General features: G+C 38.6%; 1 protein-coding gene across 3 annotated transcripts in view; it reads right to left on the bottom strand.

Annotated features, from left to right (window-relative positions):
* Positions 1–6,552: 6,552 nt before the first annotated feature.
* The window catches only part of BANP (BTG3 associated nuclear protein), a 166,129-nt gene continuing 145,317 nt past the window's right edge, over positions 6,553–27,364 (bottom strand). The window contains exons 12-14 of one of the 3 annotated variants that reach the window (XR_009959770.1): positions 13,197–13,340; positions 8,297–8,693; positions 6,553–6,607 (exon numbers count right to left, since the gene is read on the bottom strand). Coding sequence is in view for 1 of the 3 variants with exons in the window: in XM_062586226.1 (XP_062442210.1) it covers positions 8,622–8,693; positions 13,197–13,340 (216 nt within the window). In the remaining 2 variants the exon portion in view is untranslated. Of the gene's footprint in view, positions 6,608–7,006; positions 7,181–7,976; positions 8,694–13,196; positions 13,341–27,364 lie in introns of those variants that run through there. The other 2 variants (XR_009959771.1, XM_062586226.1) reach the window with 2 other exon arrangements.

The following is a 27,364-nucleotide window of genomic DNA, read 5'->3' as shown; positions in this document are numbered from 1 at the left end:
TCCACGTTTCATTGTAATGGTCATTTTAACAGAACTCAGCAGGACTTCGGGCAGAACCCAGAACAGACATAATCTCCCCCAGACACTTACAAACTATTTAGCAGCAGAGCACGATATAAACATGACAAGGCTTATAAAAACTACAAAAATGTAAAAACAAAAAAGCCCTGCAGCCCTTCCTCTGCCCTCCGCCCTGTCCCTGCCTACCTCCACAGCTGCTCTTCCTTGAATAAAAGTAGGACCTTTCTGTCAATATTGCATTTCAAAAAATGGAGAACTTCTCAAAACGAACAACCTCTTCTCAAAACGAACAGACTCAGCACGTTTAGCTGCAGAAAGGAAACCTGAATGAATGAAAACGGAGGAGGGGATTTAAAGCAAATGAACAAACAATTTGTTTCTCAGCTATTCCTGGATTCCTCCCACCTCCTCTTTTAAGAACATTTGGGGCTTTTTGTTTTTCTTCTGGTTCTGTTGAAGAGAACAGGGAGTCCATTAGAGCAGGGGGATTAAGAGAGTTGAAGTAGGACTGAGTAATAAAATAGCTGTTAAATAACAGCGCTTATGCAAGGCAGACGGCCCCAGCCAGAGCGCAGCAACGCAGAAGTGCAGAGACGGAAGAGGAGCCGTGCTAGCCGTACTGCTGTCGAAAGAGCACATCCTTCGTGTCTCTGACTAAATCACACCACTGATTATTAGGCAAGGGTCACTCTGGGAGGCTTAGGGCACTGGGGAGAAGGAAGCAAGCATTTTGGGGAGGAAAAGCATTAAATGACAAGTTTTAGGTACTGTCTAACTAGAAGTTGGCAGAATTCTCTGGGTAAAAGTTACACTCTCACTTTACCACCTACTTGTGTTTTAACGTGGGTGCTTGGAAAGGAAGGTTTAATTTTAATCCCATGTGGGAACAGCAGGGGAAAATCTAAAAGCCGGTTATTACATTGTAAATGTTGACAATAAATAGCAGGCATACAAGAATTGCTATAGTTGGAAGTCATAACTGTTAAATAAGCCAAGTAAGCAAGCTACTTCTCTATGCACAAGGTAATGTCTACAGCCATGTTCTTCTGTTAAACGCAACTCAGCACCCAGCAGCCTAGGGGGTTATAATTTGTTATTTTTTAATTAAAGGTGACTGGCCAAATTTCTCTCCTAAGATCAATGCAACAAAACCGATCTACGTTTCCCATAGGATTAAAAGTACATGCTGTGGAAATGGAAGAGGGAAAATATATTGAAAAGAGGCAAAATAGGGGAAGAGGTGACTTTTGGCTAGAATTTGAATTCGAAGTAGTAAGAGGGGAACTACTCTCATGCAGCCTCGAGCAGCAAGATATCCACACGTACATACATCAAGCAAGCTGAAACGCACTTTTCAACTAGTCAAAAAGGTGCTGGCCAGCTCCCAAGTTTTCTCTGCTTTCCCCAGAAAGCCAATGTTAAATTTTATATATTGTTCATCAAATAAAAATGCAATTATTTTATACATACATACATATATATATGTATGTATGTATATACACACACACACACACACTACACACACAAGATTTATTCTTCCCTGTGGTAATCAGAGAGCAGTAAAACCCCTTTGATTTTAATTTACTGGCTTCAGTTCTCAGATGCTGAGGTGATGCACTCAACAGCTTGGCAAGCAAGCCCCAGCACATCTTGAAAACAGAAATCCGTAAGATTCCTTAAGAAAAGCAGGGAATCAGTACGGAAAATAAAGATTTTATTTTATTATTTCCAAATTAAATACCATAAATATTCAGACTGTGGCACACAAAAGGACAGTGAACAGTCTGTCCTTACAGCTTGCCTCACAGTGCAGGATGGGAAAATGTCAGGCTAAATTCTGCTTTTCAGGCTTTAGTTGATCTGTTTTCACAACCAGATTAAGTTTTCTTTAAATGGAATGAAAAATATGAAATAAAATATTTACTGAAAGATATATAATGTACATTTACTCACATTGAAGCCAGGCTGTTGGGCAGACATGAGACTGGACAGTCTACTCAAACACTCACAAGCAGATTTACCTGAGAGACTGGAAAAAGCATAGAGTTTTTCCCAGTCTAATGACTAATTATCTAGAATGATGAACAAAATTCTAAAATATAATTTTATGACCAAAATATAAAATTTTATTAAACATTGGAAGGTAATTTTTCCTTTGCCAAATGTAAATTTTTAATAGGAAATAAATATGAGAAAGTTTCAAAATTAGAAGTCCCTTTAGTTAATAAAAAGGCAAAAAAAAACTAAAACAAAGGAGACATTTGTTCTTGAATTACACTTCCACGTAAAGTTGTAGATGAGGAAAAAAGTAGGTTTTCATCTACTCCCACCCAATTTATCATGCTGAAGAATAAGACTTTATTACAAATCCCATGGCACCTTTTGAAAGAACAAGGGTGTTAACCCCTTGCCCCGGCCAAACTATGTGTGGGCAATTGCGTTCCATCCCTTCCGTTCTCTCTAATTTTAGTGCACTGTAAAATTCCTCACATTTCCATCAACTCTTGCCTGCACTTGCTGCAGGGTTAAGTATTTGTACTTTTGTAGGGTATAAAACAACCTCTAAATATGTCAAACTTTGTTTAGCAGAGAAATTAGCTACATCAGTTTGTACCAGCAAATTAAAAAAAGCAAGTTTATCCCAAACCCTGCTCTAATTGAATTACTTTCTTATTCTCAAGTTCATTCCAGGAAATGAAGTTTGACTGTCAACTATTCATCCAAATCAGCAGAGCTCATAAAAGTGGTTTGGGATCTCACTGGAGGGTAGGAACATTCTTATTTCTGATAACAGGAAAGAGGTTTTGGTCAGTTATAGTTATGTAAGTCCTGAAAATCTGGAGCCATAGTTAGGAATTGAGAAGGAGTACTGATTGTCAAAAGAGGTTTGTGCAAAGTGAGATTCAACAGAAAAAAAAATAGATATTAGTTTCTTCATTTTCTAACTTGAAACTCCCTAGAAATTCTGTGAAACTAATAATAAAGTACACAGCCACAAGAGCATACTTACACGCATGCCAGGCTCTCTGTGATGGAGACAAGTAAGAATTCAAGCAGCATTTTTGCCAGTTTTCCTCACTTTTTAGGTAAACTATCAATATTGAAATGCCTAAAACTATGCCTGATGAAGACATTCCACTTATTTGTGTCACAGAAGGGTGGCGATTTTTATAGTGTTGTTTTGCAAGACAAAAGATGTAAAACTTACGAGGATCAAAAGCACAAAAAAGAAAAAACAAAAAGGAAACAACCCATATCCTTCACTTTTTTTTTTTTTTTTTTTTTTTTTAAGACCAATTGCCAGTTGTACAAGCCATCAAATCATAACATTTTGGCAGACTGGTATTTTTAAGTACATAGAGCTCTCCTTTTCCATTGCTTTCAATGGGAATAATGGGCTTTTGGGTCTCAAGTAGCATTTAGGGACTGCAGCCCCTGGAGATGAAGATAAATTTCATTTCTGCCCTAGGATTTTCAATTCCCACCACAGCCCTTAAAAAGCTTTTTATGTTGTTTTATCCTGCCAACAATTCTTCTGAGATAAGCAAGTGGAACAACATTTGCAGGAGATTACATGAACTTCAACATGGCTACATGCACCTTCTCTCCAGCTTCTCAAGTGCAGACCTCACTCAAAACCACGTGCCCACCTGGGCTCCATATGTTTGACCAGAAGTTGCAGAGACCCAGGCATACATCTCAGATCCAAACATACCAGTGGAATCTTACACTGGGGATTTAACTTTATTTGATCTCTAAATTACCATGCGTGCTTGGTAATGAAGTGACGAGCATTCAGTTGAGGAAAATACTTTTCCTGAGCTCCCAGATGGTGTAGGAAGGATTGTAGCTTGCTCATTTTAGATGTCAATAAGGTCAAAATGGCTTTCCAGTTTTATAAAAAGTTAGCTTTTAAGTACAAATTTTCAAAATTGACTATCTAATGGCTGGATTGTGAAGCAGAAAAAACGTGGTCCATTTCTTTGCGAATACTGGTTACTTACCCTCTAAGAAACATGTTAAAAGGCGCAGAAGTAGATCCCATCTAAGTGTTCTGACACAGTGAGGCACTGCACTGTATGGGATGAGAGTCCCTGCCCCACAGCAAAGGTCTCTTACTGGTTTCATGAGGGACAAAGTTGGCCTCTTACACTGTTGCTTTGCAATGAAGGCAGGGGAAGCTTAGTGGTGTGCAGCTGACTGTGTACACCTTTGCACAAGAAGGACTTTTCACTGCATAGTTCATTAGGACTCGCAATACATAAGCTGGTCTGCTGCTGCTGGTGCACATCTTATCTTGCTAATTCTGCTTCCTTGAAGGTGTATTATTTCTGTTGAAAGAAGCTTATGCCTTACCTTATTTGGATGACCTCATTGCCGCCTATTTCCAGTTCAAATCTCAAAGTAACATGTTGGTAAAATACACTGTCTGGCAAGATTATAATGCGTGCATGAAGATCTTTCTTGCCAAAGTTTTTTCTTTTTGCATTTTCCAGTTTGTTGTATGAGATGTTTGTTGTCTCTCCAAACAATGAATTGACCTCACTGCAGGTTGGTTTTGGTTGTACTGCTTTGATGTAGATGCCACCATAATACGGTCAGACATTGGCAATGGTCAGCTGATCAGATCACTCCGATCAGGACGTCAGGGTGTCTGCTGGAAGTCCTGTACTGACTGATGAGTCTTCTGTACCATGTCCTAGTCTCAAACCCACATAACACTAAGTACAACCATTTGTAAACATTAGTCTGATGAAGAACTTAATGCTGTGCTTTCTCCACATTGCCAAAGATGATGCAAATTTTCTGAATGCAGGAGACAACTGTATGCATATGTGAAATGCATGTCCACTTTATTCCAGAAAGCCTCCCTTCCCTTAGCTCTGTCGCTTTCTCATACTGCTTATCTGACCTAGCTGACATCCACTCACTAGTTCAACAGTTATCCTCCAGCAGCTGCTACTATGCTGGGGTATTTTTTGGTTGTTTTTTTGTTTTCTTTTTTTTTATGAATATGCTGCAAGTCTCCTGCCTTTCTTTCCTCCTGCTGGTAAGAAACTTATCATAGTTTGTTGCTGTAGCATGAAGAGACATGAAAAGAGAAATCATTGAGTGCTTATCCACTACTTGCTCATTTCTCTTGCACTAGGTTAACACAAGTCACAACCTCATATTTTCTTACACAAAGGAAATAAAAGCTCTACAGTCATCAGCTGGAACAATAACCTACAGTATCTGATTCAGGTCATGCAGCCCTGATTTCAAAAAGACAGACTGGAGTGTTTAATAGTAGTTTGAAGACACAGAGGGTCTGATCTGGAAGGACATTTGTCACAGGAATGCTTTGCAAACTTGACTTCTAAAGTTTGTGCTTAGTTTTTAGATCAGGACCATAGAAGCCCTTAAGAATTCAATAGATGGATGCTCCCTCTTTCAGATGGGCTTTAAGATGAAAAGGTCATTATAGTGGTACTGTACTGCATGTGCAGCAGTAACTACATGCTAGGAATTTTAGAACATCATCAAGATAAATGAAGTATTAGCTTGAGTAGCAGCTCTCAAAAGGCTCTTCACCTCAAAGCCTGCTTCTACAAACACTATTACACAAAACAAAATAAAAATTAAGAAAGCATTAGTATTCTGCAGCTCACAAGATGATTTAGAAACAAATTGGGCAATTGATCCTAGTCGAACCTTACAAGAAATGTCCCCCTGAAGACTCTTGGACATGTGTTCTCAATTTCTGTTTCTTATACAAAAGCAGCATAGAAGTAGGATGTTATAGGGTTTACTGAGGGTAAAAAAGCCTTATTGTTATTAAAAAGGCAGAGGTTGTAAATAAAAGGATATATATTGAGAATTCAATTCCAGCTGACTTGCTTAAACAGTTGAACAGTAAGCATGGACAAATCTACGTGAATCAATACTAACCCACCTGCATAGAGAGCCAGGCAAAGCCCTCAGTGCCCCTGCAAGATTTTCATTCCTTTTGTTGCCTTAGAATATTCTTACATTGATATGTTACTGTTACGATAATCTCTATATGAACATACTCTTCATACTTGCACAGAATCTCACAGACTCTTCACAGTTACAAGCATTTCCTGGAAGGAAATTCATTAGTTAGAAGGGAATTCATGAGTTAGTCTTGTCAGGAATAACTTATTTGTACATAACAGGGCCTGTGGTGTCTAGAAAGCACATAAAACATTCTTAAAGAGAAGTTATTTCCTCCCTGGACAAGGACATAAATCCTCCAAAGACATAGAATCTACAGAAAGAAAAGAAAAGAAAAAAAAAAAAACCCTTACACCTGGAGGAACACATAGCCTTAGCATCTGAATACACAGGAGGGCCTTAATAAGGAGCACTCCTTACCTATTTATTTCAATTGATTTGTACTCTCTCCATTCCACACAAGTGAAGTAGATTTCATTTTCTTGAAAACTAGTGAATGCTATTTCACTGCATGGTACATGATTACAGTCATTTTTGGCAGAAGAGACTTGAGCATGCAGCAGCCTAATGGCTAAAGGAAACCTCTCTTGAAATCAAGTTTTCTCATATGCGTCGTCATCTACTTGAGCTGAAAAATGCAAAGAGAACAGAATTCATAGTTGCACTATCACACAAAGAGACAGATATCCCTACAATTTAACTGCAAGTGTGTTCCACTTGAAAGCAGATGCTCAGGCCTTGGAAGCAAAGGTGGGCAGGAGTAAAACTTTCGGACAAAGACAGGAAAGGTGTTGTGGCCAGTATCAGTGTAGCAAGAGAGTGGCATGTAGTAGCATGCAACTTTGCCCTCCCAGCTTCCTCACTCTCATTTCCAAGCATTCATCATTACTATTGTTTATTATTAAACAACCATGCTAAAATATACAGGACTTGCTTTATTTTTAGGCTTCCATTTGGATGCCAAGCTGCTTAAACTTCATCCAATTTGGGAAATACTATTAAAAAAAGAAATGGAAGAGTAGCCAAATTCTTAGCCTGTTGCAAACATCACATTTAACAAGTTGTGGCTCAGTTTGCATCACACTTACGCATCAACAAATAATGTAAATTCATACTTTTCTTTAGGTTAAGCATAATACTTACCAGGGACACTTCAAGAAATTGTGTGTGTTTAGCTCTCCCTTTCAGAAAGGATGTTATCCTAAATAAATACACAGGATTTGTGGCTATGTCCCATTCATTAATACATTAAATGCATAATGAATCATATATTAACACTAACCTCACTTACTCAGTTGAAAATCAAATGCAAAACAACTCCTACCCCAATAAACTCCATGCTTTTTTACAACATGCAACATTAAGATAACCAGTCTACAGCAAACATGTATCCTTTCCACTCAAGCTTAGTAAACACAAAAAGACAGCTTTGTTTAAATCAACTGTTTCTCTTAAATTGCAGTGGAGAGAGGATTTCACCTTGCTGCTGCAGGTTGGACAGCTAGACAGGTATTACAGGTTTTGCAGCCCAGCTTTTTATGTCTGAATCCCAAACTGAGGCATTGCCACAGATGGCTGGAGGTAGGATGTTCTAGAAGGGAGAGAGCTCATAAGAATCCTTCAAATTTTTTATAAATTACTTCATAAATTCATTGTATAAAATTGAATTTGCAAATTCAAAAGCTTAGAAGGGTCTATCTCATGAGTTCCATGTTTTCACCATACTGGAATTTCATCACAGATGAAATTTAGTTGATAATATGATCTAAGATTCGTATCTTCCTTATAGACTAAATCTTGCATCTCAGTTTAACAGCAGAGCTTGCCAGATAGTAACTGTCTTCAAATACTTCAGAACTACAGAGTTACACCACAGGCCAGGCAAACTGTATTCATTCCTAAGTCAGAGAGCAACTTAGAGCTGCACTATTCATAAATACACATTTATTTTTTTTCATTAGAAATGCATAATTACAGCATTTAAAAGCATTTTCCCCTAGAAAAGTATTTAAGCAACAGTACAAACAAAATTGTTAGTCTTTTGCAAATACATTTTTCATTACACTGAACAGAAAACACCAGCAAAAGGCTAATACCTGCAGTTATGGGATTTTTTTTAATATTTTCCATTTTTGTTATAAATACCATAGCAAATAAAAAAGCTGTTTAAACAGTGAAAAATATTTGAGCTCTTGATTTTCTCTTTGTGGTAAAGCAAGTATTGCAAGCAGCAATACACTTCATAAGATATCTGCAGACATTCAAATGGTGTATTTCACAGAAGAAATGACAGGATGAAACATTAATTTAGTCTTACTGTTTTGATTAATTAGATTTCTTTGCCTCCTTCAGAAAGGATTTCTTCCTCTTTAAATATAGCTAAGGGCTAGCCATGTATTTTTGAAGGTTGGGTTCTGATGTATACAGATGCAGTTCTGGTGGTGTAGTGGGTCTGACGAGGAATATGAGCGTAACAGCAAATACATCATCAGAACTCTGATATTTACAGGAGAAGAGTATGGTGTGACCATTAGTCCAATAGGTGTTTCCATTCTCCTGTTGTTGTGTGAAGGCTACAGCACTTAACTTCCAACTGTGGTTCACTGATATCTCGGTTTATGCAGCTTTCCACAATTCTTGTTTTACTGAATTTGGATTGCTCCATGCTCTATTTGCATTTCTGGTTGGATTGCTGATTGAAGGGTATCAGTGCCCTACGAAAGGAAAAATGAAATCAGTAGAGCAATGCAAAAGTGCTTCTCACTGATGTAACCAAGGGGATGTGAACAAACTGACCACTCTAAATTCCTGTATACACCAGTGCAAAATTGTCTTGGAGGTCAGGCCTACGACAGAGCTGAAATACATTCACAAAGGCAACCGAAATGACCAAAGGCAGAGAACAGCTTCCAGAGGAAGATCAACTAAGTAGCCTAATACCTTCAGGCTGGAAAAGAGAAGGCCGAAGAGAGATCACGGGATCTGTAAAATCAGGAGTAGCACAGAGAGGGAAACTGAAAACTATTCAGTCTCTCTTCCTAGAAAAGGACTAGCTCTAAAACGAAACAAAAAAGAAGCTGGTTCTTGTATGCCATGCTCCTAAGCTGCGGGATGCCTCGTGGCAGCAGGCCAGAGACACCGACTGCTCACAAGGGTAGCACGAAGGAGCTGAACAGCATTATGGAGGAAAAGTCCATCAAGGGCCATCATCTACAAACACAGCAGCAAGTCCCTACGGGACAGAACTGTTGTAGGGAGGGAAGGCAAAATTATCCATTCGCCCTGTTTTTGTACTGTTTCCCTCTGGTGCAGGATGCTGATTAAACCACCTGCTGAGCTCACCCACTACAGTCCTCCTCTGCTCTGGGTAAAATAAGAATGTGTGACTTCTGGGGCATCGCTCATTTTTCTCATAGAAAAGTCTTCACGGAGGCCCCATTCTAATCACTCGCCAAGCAAAAGCAGTTCTCCATGAAAGTGTGCGAGCTTAGGCTTTAGACTAAGACTTGACTTAGTCTTAAGTCTAAGACCTAGACTTTAAAAGGAAGTCTCACTAAAGATGAAATTATCAGGTATCAGTAGTCTGATGACGCTATGAAAGGATAATCCTGCAGAAAATTGGATTTTCTCTTTTTTTAAACAAAGATGTTGGTTGGAGTAAGGAAAAGAGATTATCAAACTCCACCTTTAGAATCATGTGTGGAACAGCACTTAGGAGCAGCTGCATTTGCTTAGATCAAGTCCATCATGCTCAATAACCCCTCCCCTGACAGTGGCCAACATCACAAGCGTACATAGATCATAAGAAAAGGGCAAGCATTTAATGGTATTTTTCTATCTTCTCCCACAGATTACAGAGATCGACCCTTGATGGATTTTTTTTTATCCATAAATTCATCAAATTGTTGCTTAACACGAAGCCCTGGATACAAAGTATTTCTGTAGCAACATTTCTTTTATGAAATACAGTCTTACTTGAAGCCCCGCTTTTGCTCTCCGTCTAGTATTGACGCTTGATAAACCGCAAAGAAACAAGGATGGAAATCTAACTAACTTTCCTGCCCTTAAGGTTTTATTGTAGAGTCGCAACAACTTACTTACTCAAATACAAATACTGGAAGGTTCAAAATCATAAATCTCTGTTCCTAAATTAAGGTTTTGCTGTGCAATTATTTCTATTCATTTCTCTGTTTTGTTGCCAGTAACTGGAAAGACCTACGGTATCTATTCCTATTCAACTTTATATGCAGTTTGGTGTATTTTTTACATATACATTTACTGCAAATACAGAAGAATAATTCTAACAGATTGCTAAATTTAGTAGCAGCTGAATCTTAAAGTGACCAAAGGCTTTTTTTCTGCCCCTCTCACTGGAGAAAAATTTTCATCTGACATTCAGACCAGAAGCACAAGACTGCCCAAAGGGGTTAGAAGTGTACTTTAGGTTTGCAAGTATGTTTTTTCCAAGGCTAACCAAATTTAACACTAGCACATGAAGTTTGAGTACAGGATAAATCCAAATATTCTTTGTCATCATCATATTTTGTATTTCTAAATTGTACACGTTGTTGTAAGTAAATATTACTATCATGACAGGAAAACAAACTAAGTAAACCTAGACCCCAAATCTTCTTTCAAAATCTGCCTTCATAAATGCATTTGCCATTTTATGTCTGCAAAATACTATTAGTATATTAATAGATGGTGCTTAAATATGAGGTTTAGGGGCACGAGGAAATTGTTAGAATCCTAACTATTAATACTTGTTTCTAAAATTAATTTGCAAATGTACATGAATACACTGAAAAGACTAAACTGAAGCGCATATTACTGTCTGCTTCAACTGAACTCAGAGAAGGGATTCAATTCAAACAACCTCTCTTCTGCCTTCAGCTTTGTATGTGTGACTCCAACAGCTAAGGAGACTGTTTTCAAGATAAAAGATAGGAAAAATGATGCCTTGTTTTCAGACATTAAATAAATTTGCACTCGCAGTGTTTTAAATATGTAATTTATGTAGGGCACTAGATTCAATCCTGGTAGATAATAACAAACTCCACTTTAATAAGCTTTGATTGATAAATAGACTCAAAATTAATGAGAACATCTCAGTCCTATGGGAAAGAACTATACGAGAACAGACATAGAGGTTGCTATAGCCTCTCTGACACAGATACACATTTAAGACTTCTCTCTTCAGGCACAAGATCTTTCTAAGGTGATATAGGACTATTCCATAATTTTAGCCAAAAACGCCATCGGGTTATCTGTACATCTCAGAGTAATGAATATTAAGTTGGTTTCTCCATTTCATTTATAGACCCTTAATTTTTAGTTTGCGTAAATGGAAGAAATATTCATGGCAAACTTATTTTTAGTGTTGCCTGTTTTCCTTTTCATACTCTTCTTATTTTACATTCCTTTTTAGCTTCTCTCCAGCTTTGTATAAATCTCTGTGGTTAACCACAATATTAAATCCTTACATGGTGCAAAGTGTCTCTGAAAAAAAAGGAACTCCTTTGGTGGCTGCCAATCGTTTTTTAGCCTATCTTTATAACTGAACTCTGTTACCTACTGCCTGTCACATCTGAGAGTCAAGACAGGAGGACAAAAGCACTAGAAGCAGAACAAAACAGGGCAAGTTAAACTGGAGAAATATTCTGAGGCCTGGAGCAAGGACAGCAGGGAAAAAACACCTTTGAGTATCTGATGCCTTATTAATTGCACAGTACCAGCAGGTACTTGGTACTTAAGGACATGTAACAAGTAGGGCACAATACCCCTGTACTCCTGACACTCTTACTGTCAGCAGATAGCAGATGACTATGACTATGAATAAAGTACCGATTACAAATTACTATTACAAATGAATATGAATAAAGTAATGAGGGGGCTTGAGAAGATTGATGTAGAGAAAAAGTCTACGGAAGAGGAAAAAAAGACAAGTAAGTGCTCACCTATACAGGAGAATTAGCATACAGAAAACCAGAACATATTTTTACAGCATGCCACAGGTTATATGCCAGGAATTTTACTCCTTTTTGGTAGGTAGCATGTGTTTTATGAAAATCAGTTCATAGCATCTAAATAGGGAGTCAGGAGGGAATAGCTCAGGCCTGGACTAACTAGGAGAGTTCAAAGCTCTCGCCTCCCTCCCAGCACAGGCTTCACACATTGAACCAAGCTGCAGACTAACTTTCCCATGGAAGCAGCACTGGGCACTTCAGTTTTGTGCCCAGAAACTCTGCCTTGGATTCATATGATTTCTTATGCAATTATTTTTTTTTCCCCCAAGAGACCCACTCTACAGATGTTTGCAGCCAGATTAGAATTTGGTACAAAACTGGGTATGCACCAGGCAAAAATGTACTCTGAGATTGTCTGCTGAGGTTATCATTAAAAAATTCATTTGGCTAGCAAGCAATAACTTTTTTTTTTTTCACTACCGCTAGCCATCCTATAAAAAATAGGCCCTCTATAATCTGGTTCGCGCAAAAATACGGAATCATCTTCAGAAGAAAACAGTGACAACTGTTCTAAGTCAGCATTCTTGTGTTGTCCTCAGTCACGGTTTCAAGCTGATGAGAAACGTATGACTGGTCACTGGCATCAGGCAACATTCAGCTGGTCTGAATTCACTCCAGACTGAATTACTTTTAAGCTTCCACGAGTAACCTAAGAGTCTTCTACACTCAGATACATTAACATTCAAGCCAATTAAAATAAATAAATAAATAAATAAATCCTCCATCTTAACTGAGAGGATCAAGCATTCACTTACAATTGCTAATTTTGCAATTCACATGGGAAACCCAGGCTGTTGATCAAAATTACTGGAAAACCGCTGCCAGAAAGGGAGTAACATTTTTAAGAGAAACCTCGGTCTGAAAAATACTTTTTGGATAGATTCCAAGCAAGATTTTCTCCCTGTCCTTTCAACATGGTTCTCATCCTTCAAGGACGCAGAAAAACAATGACAACCAAAATAACTATTCTCTGGGGGTACTGAGCAACAAGTTAGAAGCAAGAAGAGTCAAAGACCATTTATACCTTCAACAAAATGATGTTTCTTATTATAGATGATGTTTTTATCATTCAGAGGCAGATTCATAAATTCATTAGGACTGCAGTATTTGTAGATAGACATCTAGTTCCTCTGACAGACATTTCAATCAATTTAGGTATGCTGAAATGGTGTAAAAAAACCCAAAACATACTTGATTAGTTGCAGAATGGTCTGTCACAGGTGCCAGCTGCACGTATTGGACTTGGATATCACTCCCTTGGAGTGGGGATCCATCAACACCCCCTGATGCAGGCTCAGCAGACGCAACAGCTATCAACTGAGCACCCTGCAACACCTGCAGGCAAAGAAAGGGAGAAAGCATACTGTAAATAACCATACTCAGAAAAGCCTTATGAAACACCTAACTTAAAACAGATGCAAAACCAACAATGATAAATATATATATATGTATATACAAGTAAACCTGTCTATCAGTAACAGTGACTTTAAATCATGTGGGTTTCCAAGAGGTGGTGCTACACATACCGGAAAGTTTCTCACACTAGATGCTTGCTGCATTTTGCTCATGAGATCTGGATTCTTTCAACTCTTTACTGAAAGAGTTAATAAGCAACGTACCTGGAAACGTTTAACTCCCTTATGATTCCATAATACAAACCAGTTCTGTACTCTACATGTATCAGCGCTAGCAAAGGAACAAATCATCCTTGAGGCCTAGGCTAAATATGTCAGTTCTAATATTTTTTTTTAACACTATAATAATATCATGTTAGGACATACAGAGTGAGACTGTTCTAATAAGTAATAACATTTAGCACACTAATTCCCCAGTCTAATTACTATGAGCGTTTTCTTTGAGCGCATCCAATTCCCTCCAGCTTCAGTGTGAGTTATACCAGTAATCTGAGAAGAAGCAAGACTTGTACACTTAAAAGGTCCGGCGGGAGACAGAACGGAGCACTGCCGCTTCTATATATATATTTGCCGTTACCTCAAAACTCACTGATGCTAAATGAAAATTTCTCTGTTTATTCTCCTGGGCCTCTGGAGCAGCATGTGCAGTGCTGCACGATCCAGCTGCTCCTGCACAGGCTTCTCACAAGTACCTGGGGGCAGGTGCTGCCGCAGACCTGACCCCCAGCCGGACTCGCAAGGAAAACTTAAGAAAAGCCATACAATCTGCTGGTGAGGACAAAGCAGAGCTTTGCAGCCAGGGACCACAACACTGATCCAGGGGAAGCTGGTTGAGAACTTTTTCCATTTGATTTTATGATGGCAGAAAAAGAGAGAGAAAAAAAAAAAGGAAAAGAAAGATTTAAAAAAAGATGTTGGCTTCACTTTTTTTGTCATTCTTGGATCCTCAGGTTCAAGCACAGGGGGTGGAAGAAAGGCCTTGGTGGAAAATCAGATTGCTTTTTGTTTAGTTTTTGCTTGTTTAGGTATGCTGCCACCTCCTTACGAGGAAATGCTGAAAGACGTTTTAAAAGATTTATGATTCTTTTAATATATTCATCAAATCGTTATGGAAAACTTATTTGGTGAATTGCTTACATCCAGAAATACCAGTTTTGAGAAGCATCTAACAGTTACTGCCGTAGTGATAAATGAAGCCTTCCTAGCTGTTGAAAAAGCTAACCGATGAAGGATTCATAATTCTGTTAAAGATTATTGCAAAAACAAAGTGGGTTAGACTAAGCGTGTGATAACATCAACAGCACAAAATAATGACACTGAATAATGCTTTTTACTGTTACATATATACAGACACAGAGCCAAGATACTCATTCTCACAGCCAAAGGCATTCAACTTCTAACCATTTATTATTATTGTAATGATGATGTTTCTATTGTATACAAAGCCACAGATTTAATAATTACTGCTAATTAACATTTATAATCATTGACTTTTAACACATCTTGCTAACTAGTTAGTTTACAGGTCCGTTATGAGCTTCAAGCAACCAAAGAGCAGTTAATGCATTTATAGAAGTGCTCACTTAAAAATCTTCTTGCAATTAGGCTAATCTTAAATTAGTTCCGGAAAGCGGAAACACCGATCGGAACAAAATACACGTGTGTAAACAATGACAGCTCCCCAACCTCATTTTTTAAATTCAGCTCAAATATACATGGTTAGCTTTAGTTTCTATATGCTGCAAATGCTCTATTTTTGAACTATAGTATTTGAACGACACCAACCAAAGGATGGCTTTCAAATGAAAGAGAGAGAACAAAGAACAAAAATAGCATTCTTACCAGAAGGTTTTCCTAACAAAGTATGATTTCTCAGCTGATGTGCAGGTGGGTGGCCATGAAGGAGTGGGTAGACCAGAATTTCTCTAGGGAGTGTGGGAGGCAAAAAGGTGACCTCTATAAATGACCTTCAGAGGTGGTGTCAGGATTTTATAAGGATCTTGGGTGTTCTGAGATACAGTCAGCAAACGGCAAAAGGATGCTACATTTTGTTTGTACAGGAGTAAGCTGAATCCTCTTTCTACAGTATTTATTCTGGAGCTATACAATACGTACGTCAGAACGACTCCACAGACTGTCCTTTCGATTATCTGCGGGTCTGAAATAGGTTTCGTCTCAACAGTTATATCCAAACTACAAAGCTCAGAACTACTGGGAGTGACCGCACTAGCCCGTTATTCTTGTAATCAAACTGTTTTACAACCACGAAGCTTAAAACTTGCCACAGCACCAGCTTCGGCATTCCTTGGAGGGCTCATACCACTGCACTCCCGCAGTGGCACGCGTCAAAACAACTCCCATTTACAGCAGGTACTCTGGAGGAGACAAAGTAACTCTTCTAACCTGTTATTTTATACTAAATATACTATATTCACACTGGTAACCTACCTTTGCCATCCCACCTGCAAAAAAAAAATGGCGATATTTGCATAAAGTACTTTTTGCTATCAATTTACACTTTCTCTACTGCTTTTATGCTAAATGGTTACGTGCTTTTCAAATTGTATCTTTCTGCTGCATGAACTATTTGTAATTAAGCTTTCATTCGCAAAATCTTGGAAGCATTTTTATACGATATGATGATGTAGCTCAGCTAGTTTTTCACAGAGCTAGAGCGGGTAACAAGCCAAGGTCGGCATGGCATGACAAAGCCTCACATTTATAAATTGCAGCTCATTAGGTTACAGATTCCTTGGTGCTGGGTCCTTTCCTCCAACTACCAGATTAAACCAACAGAGTGAAGCCAAAACATGCTGCAGTTACCATCCTAGCCCAGAGGCGAGCTAGGTACACGCTCTGCTCTTGGCTTCCAGTTTTACGGTTCGAAAAAACAGAGAGGTAAAATTGGAGACACAAGACCTCAAAAACGATGAATTTGCAACTAGCATCATTTTTCCTTCTCCATCATCTCCTATTTGTGCAGACACCCAAAGGATTACAGGCTTCAGTTTTCAATAATGGAAGGTGAGCTGACAGAGCAAGACAGATTAATTTCTACTAGTATTATGCCAAAATATTTGGATTTTGTAAACCAGGAGATTGGCTCTAAATTGGATGTTACATTGACATGTTTATAGAAAGGGCTTAGAAGCTGTATCCTGAGTACTTTCTCTACCTTTTCTCTACCAATTGCCTGCTTCATTTTTATTACAGAACATTAGGCTTGGAAACCTGATCTTGCTTTTATGAACCAATGAAGAAAGCAGCCCAGCAACAGAGCTACGTAGCATGTACGGTGCAAATACAGAGCAGAAACTCTATCTAAAGAGCTTTTCACTGCTTGATTCACATACACAAATCAGCTACTGAAGACATACTGCTAAGCAGCATGTTTATTTTGGGGTTTAGGGGAAAATCATTCTTGTACCAACATATTAATCACAGAAAGCAAGCATGTAAGATGGTTAGAAGCCAAAGAAGGCCATTTTTTCAAAACTAAGAACCATTTCACCTCTTTAGGTTTCCCTTTATCTATCTGTACACCACGTCCAGTTTACTTAAGGTATGTTTATGTTCCTTCATAAAAAAAAAAAAAAAAAAAAAAAAAAAAAAAAGAAGAAGAAGAAGAAAGAAGAAAAAAATCAGTCTGGACTGAATGAAAGAAGAAAAAAAATCAGTCTGGACTGAATGCAAGCAAAAACAGGGCAAAAATCCTACTCTTAAATTAAACCATCTGACTGAGTTTTAACAAAGAAACCATCAACAAGCTCATCCTAATGTCTGCAGAGTTTACAGATTGCACTCTTAGCAAAACGATGATTCTCTCACTTCTGTTTGAACTGCTCTTCAGCTTCTAAAATTGAGACACAAGTGGATGACAGTAAAGAGTGGAAAACTTCTTGACCCATCGTTTTTGTTGAAAGGGATTTGGAAGTAAAGCTCTTTCTGTAGTCACGATGGCCCAGTACGTTGTGTTTTATCTGCTGAGCCAAAGCAAGGATCAATCCAAACTCAGGCTCAGCCTGGAACATTTAATCCTGCTCCGTATGTCTGAACACCTTTGTGTCAAACACAACAAGGTGGCCTACAGCATACTAAAGATACCATTTAACTAATCACACTGTACTCAAAAGATAACACAATTTATCAAGAATCTCAAGCATATCCAGACAGGAAAATGCAACTGAAATGACATTAAAAGCAGCAATAAACTACATTTTCTCTAGGTTCCATTGGAGACTGAGATAAATTTAATATATTTCTGTCTGATCTTAAAAATATGCTAGAAGTTTGTCATGCTGAAGAATTACAGTCACACTTTCTAGTTGTGCCAAACAGTACTATTGATCAATCTTTTGTTCAGAAGAAGCGTAACTCCAGCCAGTGGAGTGGCAAGTTTGTCAGAGTCTTTAAAGCCTGCTGGCATTTGCCTGCAGAACGGCTGTGAACATTAAGGACATAAGGGACCAACGGCATAGGGGAAGCCCACCCATGCCGGGGTGGTGCAGCTGCATGGCTCCTGGGTGGCTGCTCGCTTGACCTCCAGATCACTACTTTAATTTTGTAATTATCTGCCACTGACCTTAAAATAAAGGGATTGTACCAAAAAACTAAATAATCTGCCCTTTTTTTCCCAATTTCACTGGGCCTCTCTGACATCCTCCTTAAGCTAACCCAAGCCACAAACAATTCAGTGTTCAAATTAGAACAGTTCTATAAACGACTTACTTAAAAATTAACAAGCAGATCAAAAAAAAAAAAAAAAAGATTTTGTAAACTAATTCAGGAGAATATTTTAAAAAGAAAGTACATATTTAGTCATCTACTATTGCCTAATGTTCACAATGTTTTTTTTTCTTGACAGTGACTAGATCTTCAGCTCTCGCAGAGCTGCGGTACACACTTTACACGACATGATTGCACAATTGTTTCCACTGTAAATGTAAGCAACACACAGCTGGAAACGGAGTAGCGTGATTTATTTTTTCAGTTCTCTCAGCTTGCAGCTATAGTCATGGATACACGTTTTTTCTCAAAAAGAAAACCTAGTGAAAAACATCTATCAAGAGAAAGAAAAATCAGAATACTTAAGGGAAATACTTGTAAGTAGATAATGAATACAGGATTTCTTAATACATTCTTATCTAACACTAGATGAATTCTTGCTAATGAATTTCTACAATGAATTCTTCCCTTTAAAATGTTTAGATTTCATTATGGTAAAATTTAAAAAGATTGACTTGGTCAAGCTCTGATGTATCACATATGTATGAGTTCTTACCAAGGCTTAGCCAGGCTCCATCCCCATAGCATATCACTTACGAAACTAAAATTCTGGGAATCTACCTTCTTAATGGATTTCAGTCTCCGCAAGAGATTATTCCTGTGCCTATTCCTATCACCCTCCAGAATAAGAACACATTCCCTAACCAATTTCAGAAAGAAATATAAATGCATTTCAATTAGTTTTGATTTTTAAATGGTCCTACAAATACTAGAAGGAAAAGCATTCTGTTTGGGTTTTTAAAATGAAGCGTGAACTCTCAGCACTGCTTTTGAGTACAGGACCACAATCTCTTTGACCAAACATTTTTCTTAAAACTCCCTGGCTTTCAGTGAGCGATACAGGAGCAGACAGATTAGATAAACCAAGCTAGAAGACAGGCAGTCCCCTCCTACCCTCTCAAAGCACGTGCTGCCTGTCCGCCCACGTTACCTATCTCCCGTTAGAGTAGCGTGAACGTACTCAAGGGCTCCCCGACGAGGATTTCATACGAGCACAGGCCCTTCTCCCACTGCCCTGATTCACAGCCTTTCTTTCTCCCTTTTCCTTTTTCTCCCTTATGCCTTCTTCCCCCCCCCCCCCCATCATCTTCTCTTCCAACTCTTGACGATGAGGGACGTGTAAGATATTGAGCCTGCTGCCCTTGGAATTCTATTTTTGGTCCTGTCTTCAGGGAGATCTTTGCCACATAAAAGCTCATAATAATAAAATTAGTAATAATAATGAAAACCAGCTACTTTCTCTGCTTCTCTCCTTTCCATTTAAAACACATTTTAGCCCATAACTAATAGTTCCCATTTAACATTCAACTGCCAGGCCAGAAAGATGAAGAAAAAAAAAAGATTAAAAAGTAATAGGTTTTCCTTCAGTTTCTTCCAAAATCATTCAAGCATAGTTTCCAATTATGGTTCGATTCATATCACATCCTCTGCCGATTTTTACTTATAACTGAAAATTGTTCTTCTAGACACCTGTAACTTCTAAAGCTGTTCTCTAGACCCCAACCTTCAAAAAAGGTAACTGTTTTGGGACAGCTGCAGTCTGTTTACACGAAAAAGATCCATTCGTCAGTCTGGTTCTTGCCAGAATGAGTCTCCTAAAACATATTTTTGCTACTGCTGTTGGATGCTTCTTTTTTTTCTTTATTATTTCCATTAATCTAGGCAAGCGCATATGCTTGCCTACCTATGAAAAGCTCAAATCCAAGACACACTGGGATTTTGGTGTCTTTTTTTTTTTTTGCATCGTTTCTTCCCATTTCTACTGCTGGACTGCAATAAAACATGACATTTCTTTGAAAAATGAAAACCTGGATCACCAAAAGGATGCTTGTTTGTAGAACATCGACATCTAAAGCTCCTGCAGGGCTTACAGTCAGCAAGTAACCATTTTAACAAACATTGCACAAGAAAAGAGCAATGCATAGGAAAAAGGAAAGAGCTCAGTGACATGCTCTAATTAAAACATTTGATAAATGGACAGTTTGGGCCCAAAGGCAGAAAGACAGCTATTACAGATTTAGATGATTCGTGAAAACTGAATTCAAGAAATATCCACCTACTATCCTCGCACACTTTCATCACTCATAGCAAACCCGTACTGATGCACTCGAGGTAATGCACTCAGTTCCTCCAAATACTAAGCAGCTGTGCTGATAAACGTGTTCGCTTAAATAACAGAACTCCCTTTAACACTTTCTTTTCAACCCTAACATTTTCTTCACAGAGCCCTTAAGACTAAAAACATCCACTATATACAGTGCTGACAAAATACTGCTTATTTAGGGGATTTACGGACTTATACAGGAGCATACCTGAGGCAACTGGCTCTATTTGGCTGCAGAACTCATAGTCTTATTTCTTAGCATCAGAAATTAATGCATTCTTTGAGAACATTAGGGGTTTGGCCTAACCTAGGTCTCGGTGCCCGCAGCATCTCCTACGGAATCTGGAACGGATGATGCAGGAGGCCAAATGCATTTCTCTGCTCCGTCCGTAAGCACCAACTCTCCGACTCCTCCTTTCACGAGAGCAACATGTTCGGCAAGCTTGATACGAGACAGAGCACAGCAATCACTGAGCAGGACCCAACCCTAGGAAACAACTCCGATATGGAGGATACCGAAGCCTAAAGGCAAACTGGCAACATGATCTACTTTACATCCCTTCCTCATTAGGCCATCGGTTCAACTGAAGCGAGGTCAGCCGTATTGAAAAGCTCTTATCTGATGGTGGCTGGCCCAAAGTTATTTTGGTGATTTCACAGTCCAAATCCCATAAAACTAGCTTTTAAGTATCAACATAGCGAAAAGGAGTGGCAGCAAGAAACAGGCTGCCCTAACCTGGTCTCGAGGAAGCAGCCGTCTTTGTGTTACGATGACGCAGTATTAATTGAAAACCATATTTTATGGGTTTTCATTATCTATTCCATATGTGCATAAAGTAAGCATGCATATAGTCTGATAATGCGTTATCTCTCCAGGGAAAGGAATTCACATTGTAATTCTTCAAAAAAGAGAGCTGACAATATGGGTCAAGGATTGCTACGTATTACTGCATACTTTCTACACTGTTTTTAAAATTAAACAATGAGTATTTTGATAGAATTACAAGAAATTTTGACAGCTTAAAGGGCTAAGTTTTATCTTCCAAACTTTTAAAGATAATAACAGCACTAAAATACTGGGAAGTTCCTCTCGCAATAAGATAAGGAACACAGATGACCCACGGTGTCACAGAGAGTATCTGCAGCTTTTCTCTTTCAATAACTAGTGATGAGAAACATACAGAGGTGTGAGTAATCACATGCCAGATAACGCTCTTCCTTTGGATCGTTTACTGGCAAACATTTTTGAAGAAGCAGCCTCTAAACACAAGGCATCTGTTCTTTTTAAGGTGTATTTTGGTGGCTGGTTTACGTCTGATTTTGAACTACTAAGATCACGCAAAGATGCAGGAAAAAGCCAAAATATTTATCATATTTTCTCCAAAATAATTACATATTATAACTTATTTTTCAAGTTGAACTTGCTCTAATTACCGTCCATTATAACTGGCACCAGTATTATACACTACATGCCAGAATGTGTAACCCAACAATGTGTTTCATCCCCAGCTGTCAGAGGATTTCCAAAAATTCACAAATCCTGATACTTCCCTGTTGCACAGGGCTCTTCATGGTCTAGTTTGGCATGCAGAGCATCAGTGAAAGACCCTTACACAAAGCAACCTTCACTAGAATCACACTTGCCTTTTGGAGCATGGATCTCGATTGAGGACATACCACCTTTACTGTAAATACGTCGTTTGAGGGAATAGTGTAGAGCATCTAGCATACTGCCCCTTCTTCTAATGCTTCACTCTCTTCCTTGCAGGGGAAGGTTTGGGAGGTGAAAGAGTATATTTTATCCCACCAAGCAGGCCAAAGCTTCAACAATATTACTATAACAATTTTTGTTCTTTGAAAAAAAATACATTACTTTTCATCTGGTTTTATTAAAAGGCAGGTCGAGTCAATCATATCCAGTGATCTAGGTCACAGTGTAAAAATGACCTGCAACTTTCATTACTTTGCTTTTAATTAGACTGTCATTTACGTATCATTAATTTTTCATTTTCGTTCATATCTTTGATTAAAATACTAAAGAGTATTAATCAAAGTTATTTGTGGGAAAACGCTGGAAACTACAAGTTGGAAGGCTTACAGTTAGTTTCTGCAATATATTATCTAGGTTATTTTGATTAAATTTAACACTGGCTACAGTCATTTGCTATTGGACTATATTTTTAAATGATCAGAATGGCATGTTGGAAGTATAAATAAAGCATATTGTCAGTCAAGCCCACAAAAAATAAATAGTAGCTATTTTTAATAAAATAATGCTGACTTACATTAAGTATGCTAACATCCTTTAATTCTTTACTAATTACTTTCTAAATGTTTCCTCTAAACTGGGCATATTTATTGAATTAAAAATGTACCCATCTTAACGTCTCTGCCTAGATGGACCATGTCAAAACATAAAAGTGACTGATGCCAAAGAAAAGATTCGGCTATGGAGCTTTCCCCTTTCCCCTTCAGTAAGACACCAGGTGTAGATGAGGCTGTGCAAAGAAGAGGAAAAAATGGATTCTGAAAGACCCAGTGGTTATCAAGTGACTACAGAAGGTGGAGTCCCTGAATCAAATATCATATTTGCACTTTACGTCAGCCACAATCAAGACTTTTCACTCACCTGTGCTCAAATATTGTAGTGTTGCACAGCATTTTGCAGAAAATAACACTGCAAACATTTCACAATGTTAGAGTAACACACTGAGATATTAAAGGGAATATATTTCTTTTAAATTAAAGTTATGTTTGATCTAAACTAACTGGAAACATTAATATAAAAGGGATTCACTGCTCTTAAAGATTAGGATATCATTTTGAAGATAACAATGTAGTTCATAATGCCTTACTTAGAATTATTCCTTACTCCAACAGCAACTCACAACTAAATTGGCTATTTCCTACATGAAATACACCAATACAAAAATAAATATAGCATATATAGGTCTAATATATAACTGTTTGCAGAGAGAGGAACTCTCCCTGCTGTGTATTTCTAAGTGTGCTGAATTGAACCATGCAAAATGTGACCTTAAATCTGTCAAAACTTCATTAACTTACACCCCCACAGAGCTATATAACTGAGAGCTCCTTTAAATTCCCCAAACAAAAAGCCATGAAAACTGAATCTGACTTCAGTTCTACCAAGTGAGGAAAAGTGAAAAGAATAATTTCAGAGTATGTTTTTATCAGCAGCATTATTTCCTTGCATAACAAATAATAAACCATCTCATCTGCTTCTACTTGGAGTACATGCTCCAGCACAGCTCTGCTCAGTAACGTCTACATTCCCTTAATGCGCCTGCACAAACAGCTGGGGAAATACACGGAGCCGCAGCAATTACAGAAACTTTACCAAAATGCCTTTCTCTGGCTAGGGTGGTTAGACTAAGCTAGATAAATGATGGCAAATCATGGCTTAGGGTATGGAAACCTTCTGCACCTTCAAAAGCGTAGGAGGCCTTTCGTCACACCCCACCTGTCCCGGGCTCCGGGCGTCGGGAGGCTGCAGGACCATCAGGTCCCAGGCCAGCGAGGGGAGGTTGCTCCACGCGCAGGGAACGAGGTGCACCAAACCGCTGCCAGTTTTGGAAGGGGAAATAGGGTAGCGGTTCATGATCTTTATTAACATTCTCATACCATTGTTTTGGGGTTTTTTAAATAATCTGGGATCTCTGGAAAGTATTCACATCTAATTTGGCAAATAGCTTGGAGAAATAAGGGCAGAGAAATCAAACAATACAGTTGATTTTTTTTTAAGCAACACCCTTGCTCTCGCAATCTCTATGTCATCCTTTCCTACACACAGTCCAACTGAACTAAGTGACCTGACCCATTTTTTTTTTCCACATCCAGTACTGAAAAACATAGAACGCGTATGTAAAACCCACGAGGCTTCACTACCTCTCTTCAGGTCAAATGCATCCTGCCTAAATCAAAGCAAACACCTAACGACAAAGGTGTGGCTGTTAAACCCGAGTATCTCCCCCTTCCACCGGGACGATGGATGCAGGCTTACGTGACAAGCTCAGGCTCTCTGAAAAGCCTGACAGCTCCTCAGAGAAGGGCTTGGGACAGAAGAACAAGGGTAATCAATGTAATTAAAACTTTATCTTTAAACTATTACAGTGGCTGAAAGGGATTCAAAGTTAATTGCTATGAAATAGTAGCCTAAATCAAGCTTTATCTCATGTGATCTCAATACAACAGGATTATGCAAATTCTTACATATAAAGTAGTCCAGGTTTCACTGTTTTTTTTTTTTTTTTTTTTTTTTTTTTTTTTTAATGCAAGGTAACCACCCGAGGAGGTTGGTGCCATCTGAGATGCCATGGAGTCAAGCAGGTCCCTCTGTCGGCTTCAGAAAGAGGGGGCTCAAGCCCCTAAACACGAAGGAGACACAACTGCAAATACATCAAACCAAAACACAACCTTTCACTGAAAACGCAACTCGAAACAAGTACATGTTCAAACCTTACAATTAATTAGCAATTCAGCCACAGCCAAACAATAGCAAAAATTACTTCATTATGGAAAGAAGAGTTACTGCATCTAAATTCACTGAATCAGGTCAAAGAGGCTATTTTGAAGTGAGAGGCTTGCAAGCAAATCTTTATGGTGCTTCTGAACCACTCCCTACACTGTGAAGACCCCGCTAGCACGTTGCCCTCCGAGGGAAATTTCCCAAAGATGCTTCAGCAGCTTTGTGGTTAACTGAAAGCTCTCATCAGATGTCGTGCTTTCCAAACTCTGATTTACAGTTTAATTTCAGCTGTTACACAAAAAGTAGCTCCCTGCATCTGCACCCGCTGGAGTTTGCTGAATTCAGCCCTTGCAGTACTTCTTGCCCTCGGGGCTCTGCTGCCGAACGCGCAGCCCACAACGCTCCCTTCTCTCCTCTCTGCTTAAGCAATGTGCTGCCTTCCAAGAGCTGCATGGTTGCATATAGCGATATGACTGCAGCCAGATGATAAATCCACAGAAAATTATTTCATAAATCTCAATCACGTTTTGGCAAAGAAGAAAAAAAAAAATGACAGAACATTTCAGCTCCATCCAGCCCTCTCTGTTCTGTTACAGCTTGCAAAATCTTTTGAGTTAATTCAATCTAAAAATGGCCAAGATTACCCACATCTACACTATTGCAACATTTTAAAATGAAATGGCTTTCTGCTAGCAGTAAGCGTGGTCAAACTGATGGAACTGCTTCCAAAAGAAAGATTTTCAAGAGCAGACAAGTAAATTTGTTTCTACAATAATTCACTATTTTGAGAAAGACTAAAGAAGTTTTTGGCTTACTTTTTTTTCCCCCAACAGAATGTTATTTTTGGGTTTTAGTCAACATGCAACTGAGCGTTATTAAGAAGTGGCTACACAGTTCAGAGAAAAATACTACAGTGTCAAAGAAATCTTCCTAAGCCGTAGCTGCCGAGTGCAAAAGCTCAAGGAACGAGTCAGACACGAGTGACCCAGACTCCCTCCGCCTGACCCGCACCGATAAAGGTTATTCGGGTGAATAATAAACCGTGAGTCACGCAGCAGCCGGCTGGTGGGAAATTTTTTGTTGTGACATAACGTAGCCAAGAGGGAGAGGATAACTCGATACTCCGGGACTGTCTTCCGTTACATTTTTATGTGACAAGTCCTTGCTAGCCTAATAAACGTAAATACGGCTTTAAATGTCACACAACTGGTCACATCCTCCAGCCTCAAATTCCTGATGGGATTAGCGATGCTTCAAACAGAGGGGGAAGATAAATGCTGAAGGACTTTGCTTTAAGACAAATGTATACTATGAAGTTCTGCTCGAGTCTTCAGACAGTTTCAGCAGAAAGTGCAGGCAATCCTTCCATAAATAACTTGCAGCTACAACTTGGATTCTCAGCTCTGATGAGAGGGGACATCTCCTCTGATGAGGCTAGTAGTAAATATACTGCTCAAAAATAGCATGAGCAGATCCCTGACGATCTACCAGAATCGAACACATCTGCTACGACGCTTCAAAAAAATCTAAAACAATTTACGAATTTCCCCTCAGAACAGTGATTTTACTTTGATTCCAGAGAAGACAAGACATTCGGGGGAAACTGCAAGTGTTTACATCATAACTGGCAGCAATTTTTTTTCTTTTTTTCTAAATTCTAGCCAAATAACATTGGAAAGTTTGGCTTTCGTTGCTAGGATAACAAAACACTGCTCCTACCTTACCCGGCAGGCTCATGCAAAGTTGGAGGAGGAATAGAGACGGCCAAAGGGGGAGGAAAGAAAAAAAAAAAGAAAACTAAAGTACACGCGACAGGCTACATGCCTTCCGTACACAGATCACAGGTGAGCAGAATGGTAGCAGCACTGCAATTTCCAGGAAAAGTCCGAAGGAAAAAAAATTAATACGCTACCTCTTTTATCTGGTGTGATGAGCTGATGTGATCAGCTCAGTTTGTATCAATCAGAATCAAAGAACACAACAACTTCCAAAATAAATAAAGGGCAGAAGAATTACATTAAGAAGAGTTTCTCATAAAGAGTTACACAACAAATGCCACTTCAGTCCTACTTCAAGAAAAAATCCCAAGGAGGACCAAACAAAGTATGAACTTGATGAAAGTTAAACAACAAGATTCAAACTCTCACTTGTTAATTTTTAACAAAGATGAGACCTAAGCAAAGATTCTCTCCTGTCTGCACAGATGGGAAAGGAGAGCTGCTACCCAGAACTCTCCGGTGTCGGTATTCTTTGCTTTTCTACCCAAAACTTGAGATTAAACAAGAATGATAGAGAGCTGTAACCTATACAAACACGACTTTAATTTGTATTCCGATAGGTTATAAATTTGTAAGGGAATGTGTGCTCCGCAATCATAATGGTTAAAGAAACTAGCATTCCGTAATAAAAAAGGATATAAATCTCACAAAATTATAATTATTTTCTCATTAAGTTTATCCATCGACTTACTATGTTTTGAATTAAAACTACATCAGCTTGACTGTCAAAAAAAAAAAAAGTGAATCCTGACAAGTCGATGGCAGGAGGATGGAGTGAGGCTTTTATG

The sequence above is a fragment of the Rhea pennata genome, chromosome 13 (genome assembly GCF_028389875.1).
Source record: "Rhea pennata isolate bPtePen1 chromosome 13, bPtePen1.pri, whole genome shotgun sequence".
NCBI classification, from domain to species: Eukaryota; Metazoa; Chordata; class Aves; order Rheiformes; family Rheidae; genus Rhea; species Rhea pennata.
The sequence above is the reverse complement of the archived record's forward strand: the minus strand, read 5'-3'. Positions and strand labels throughout refer to the sequence as shown.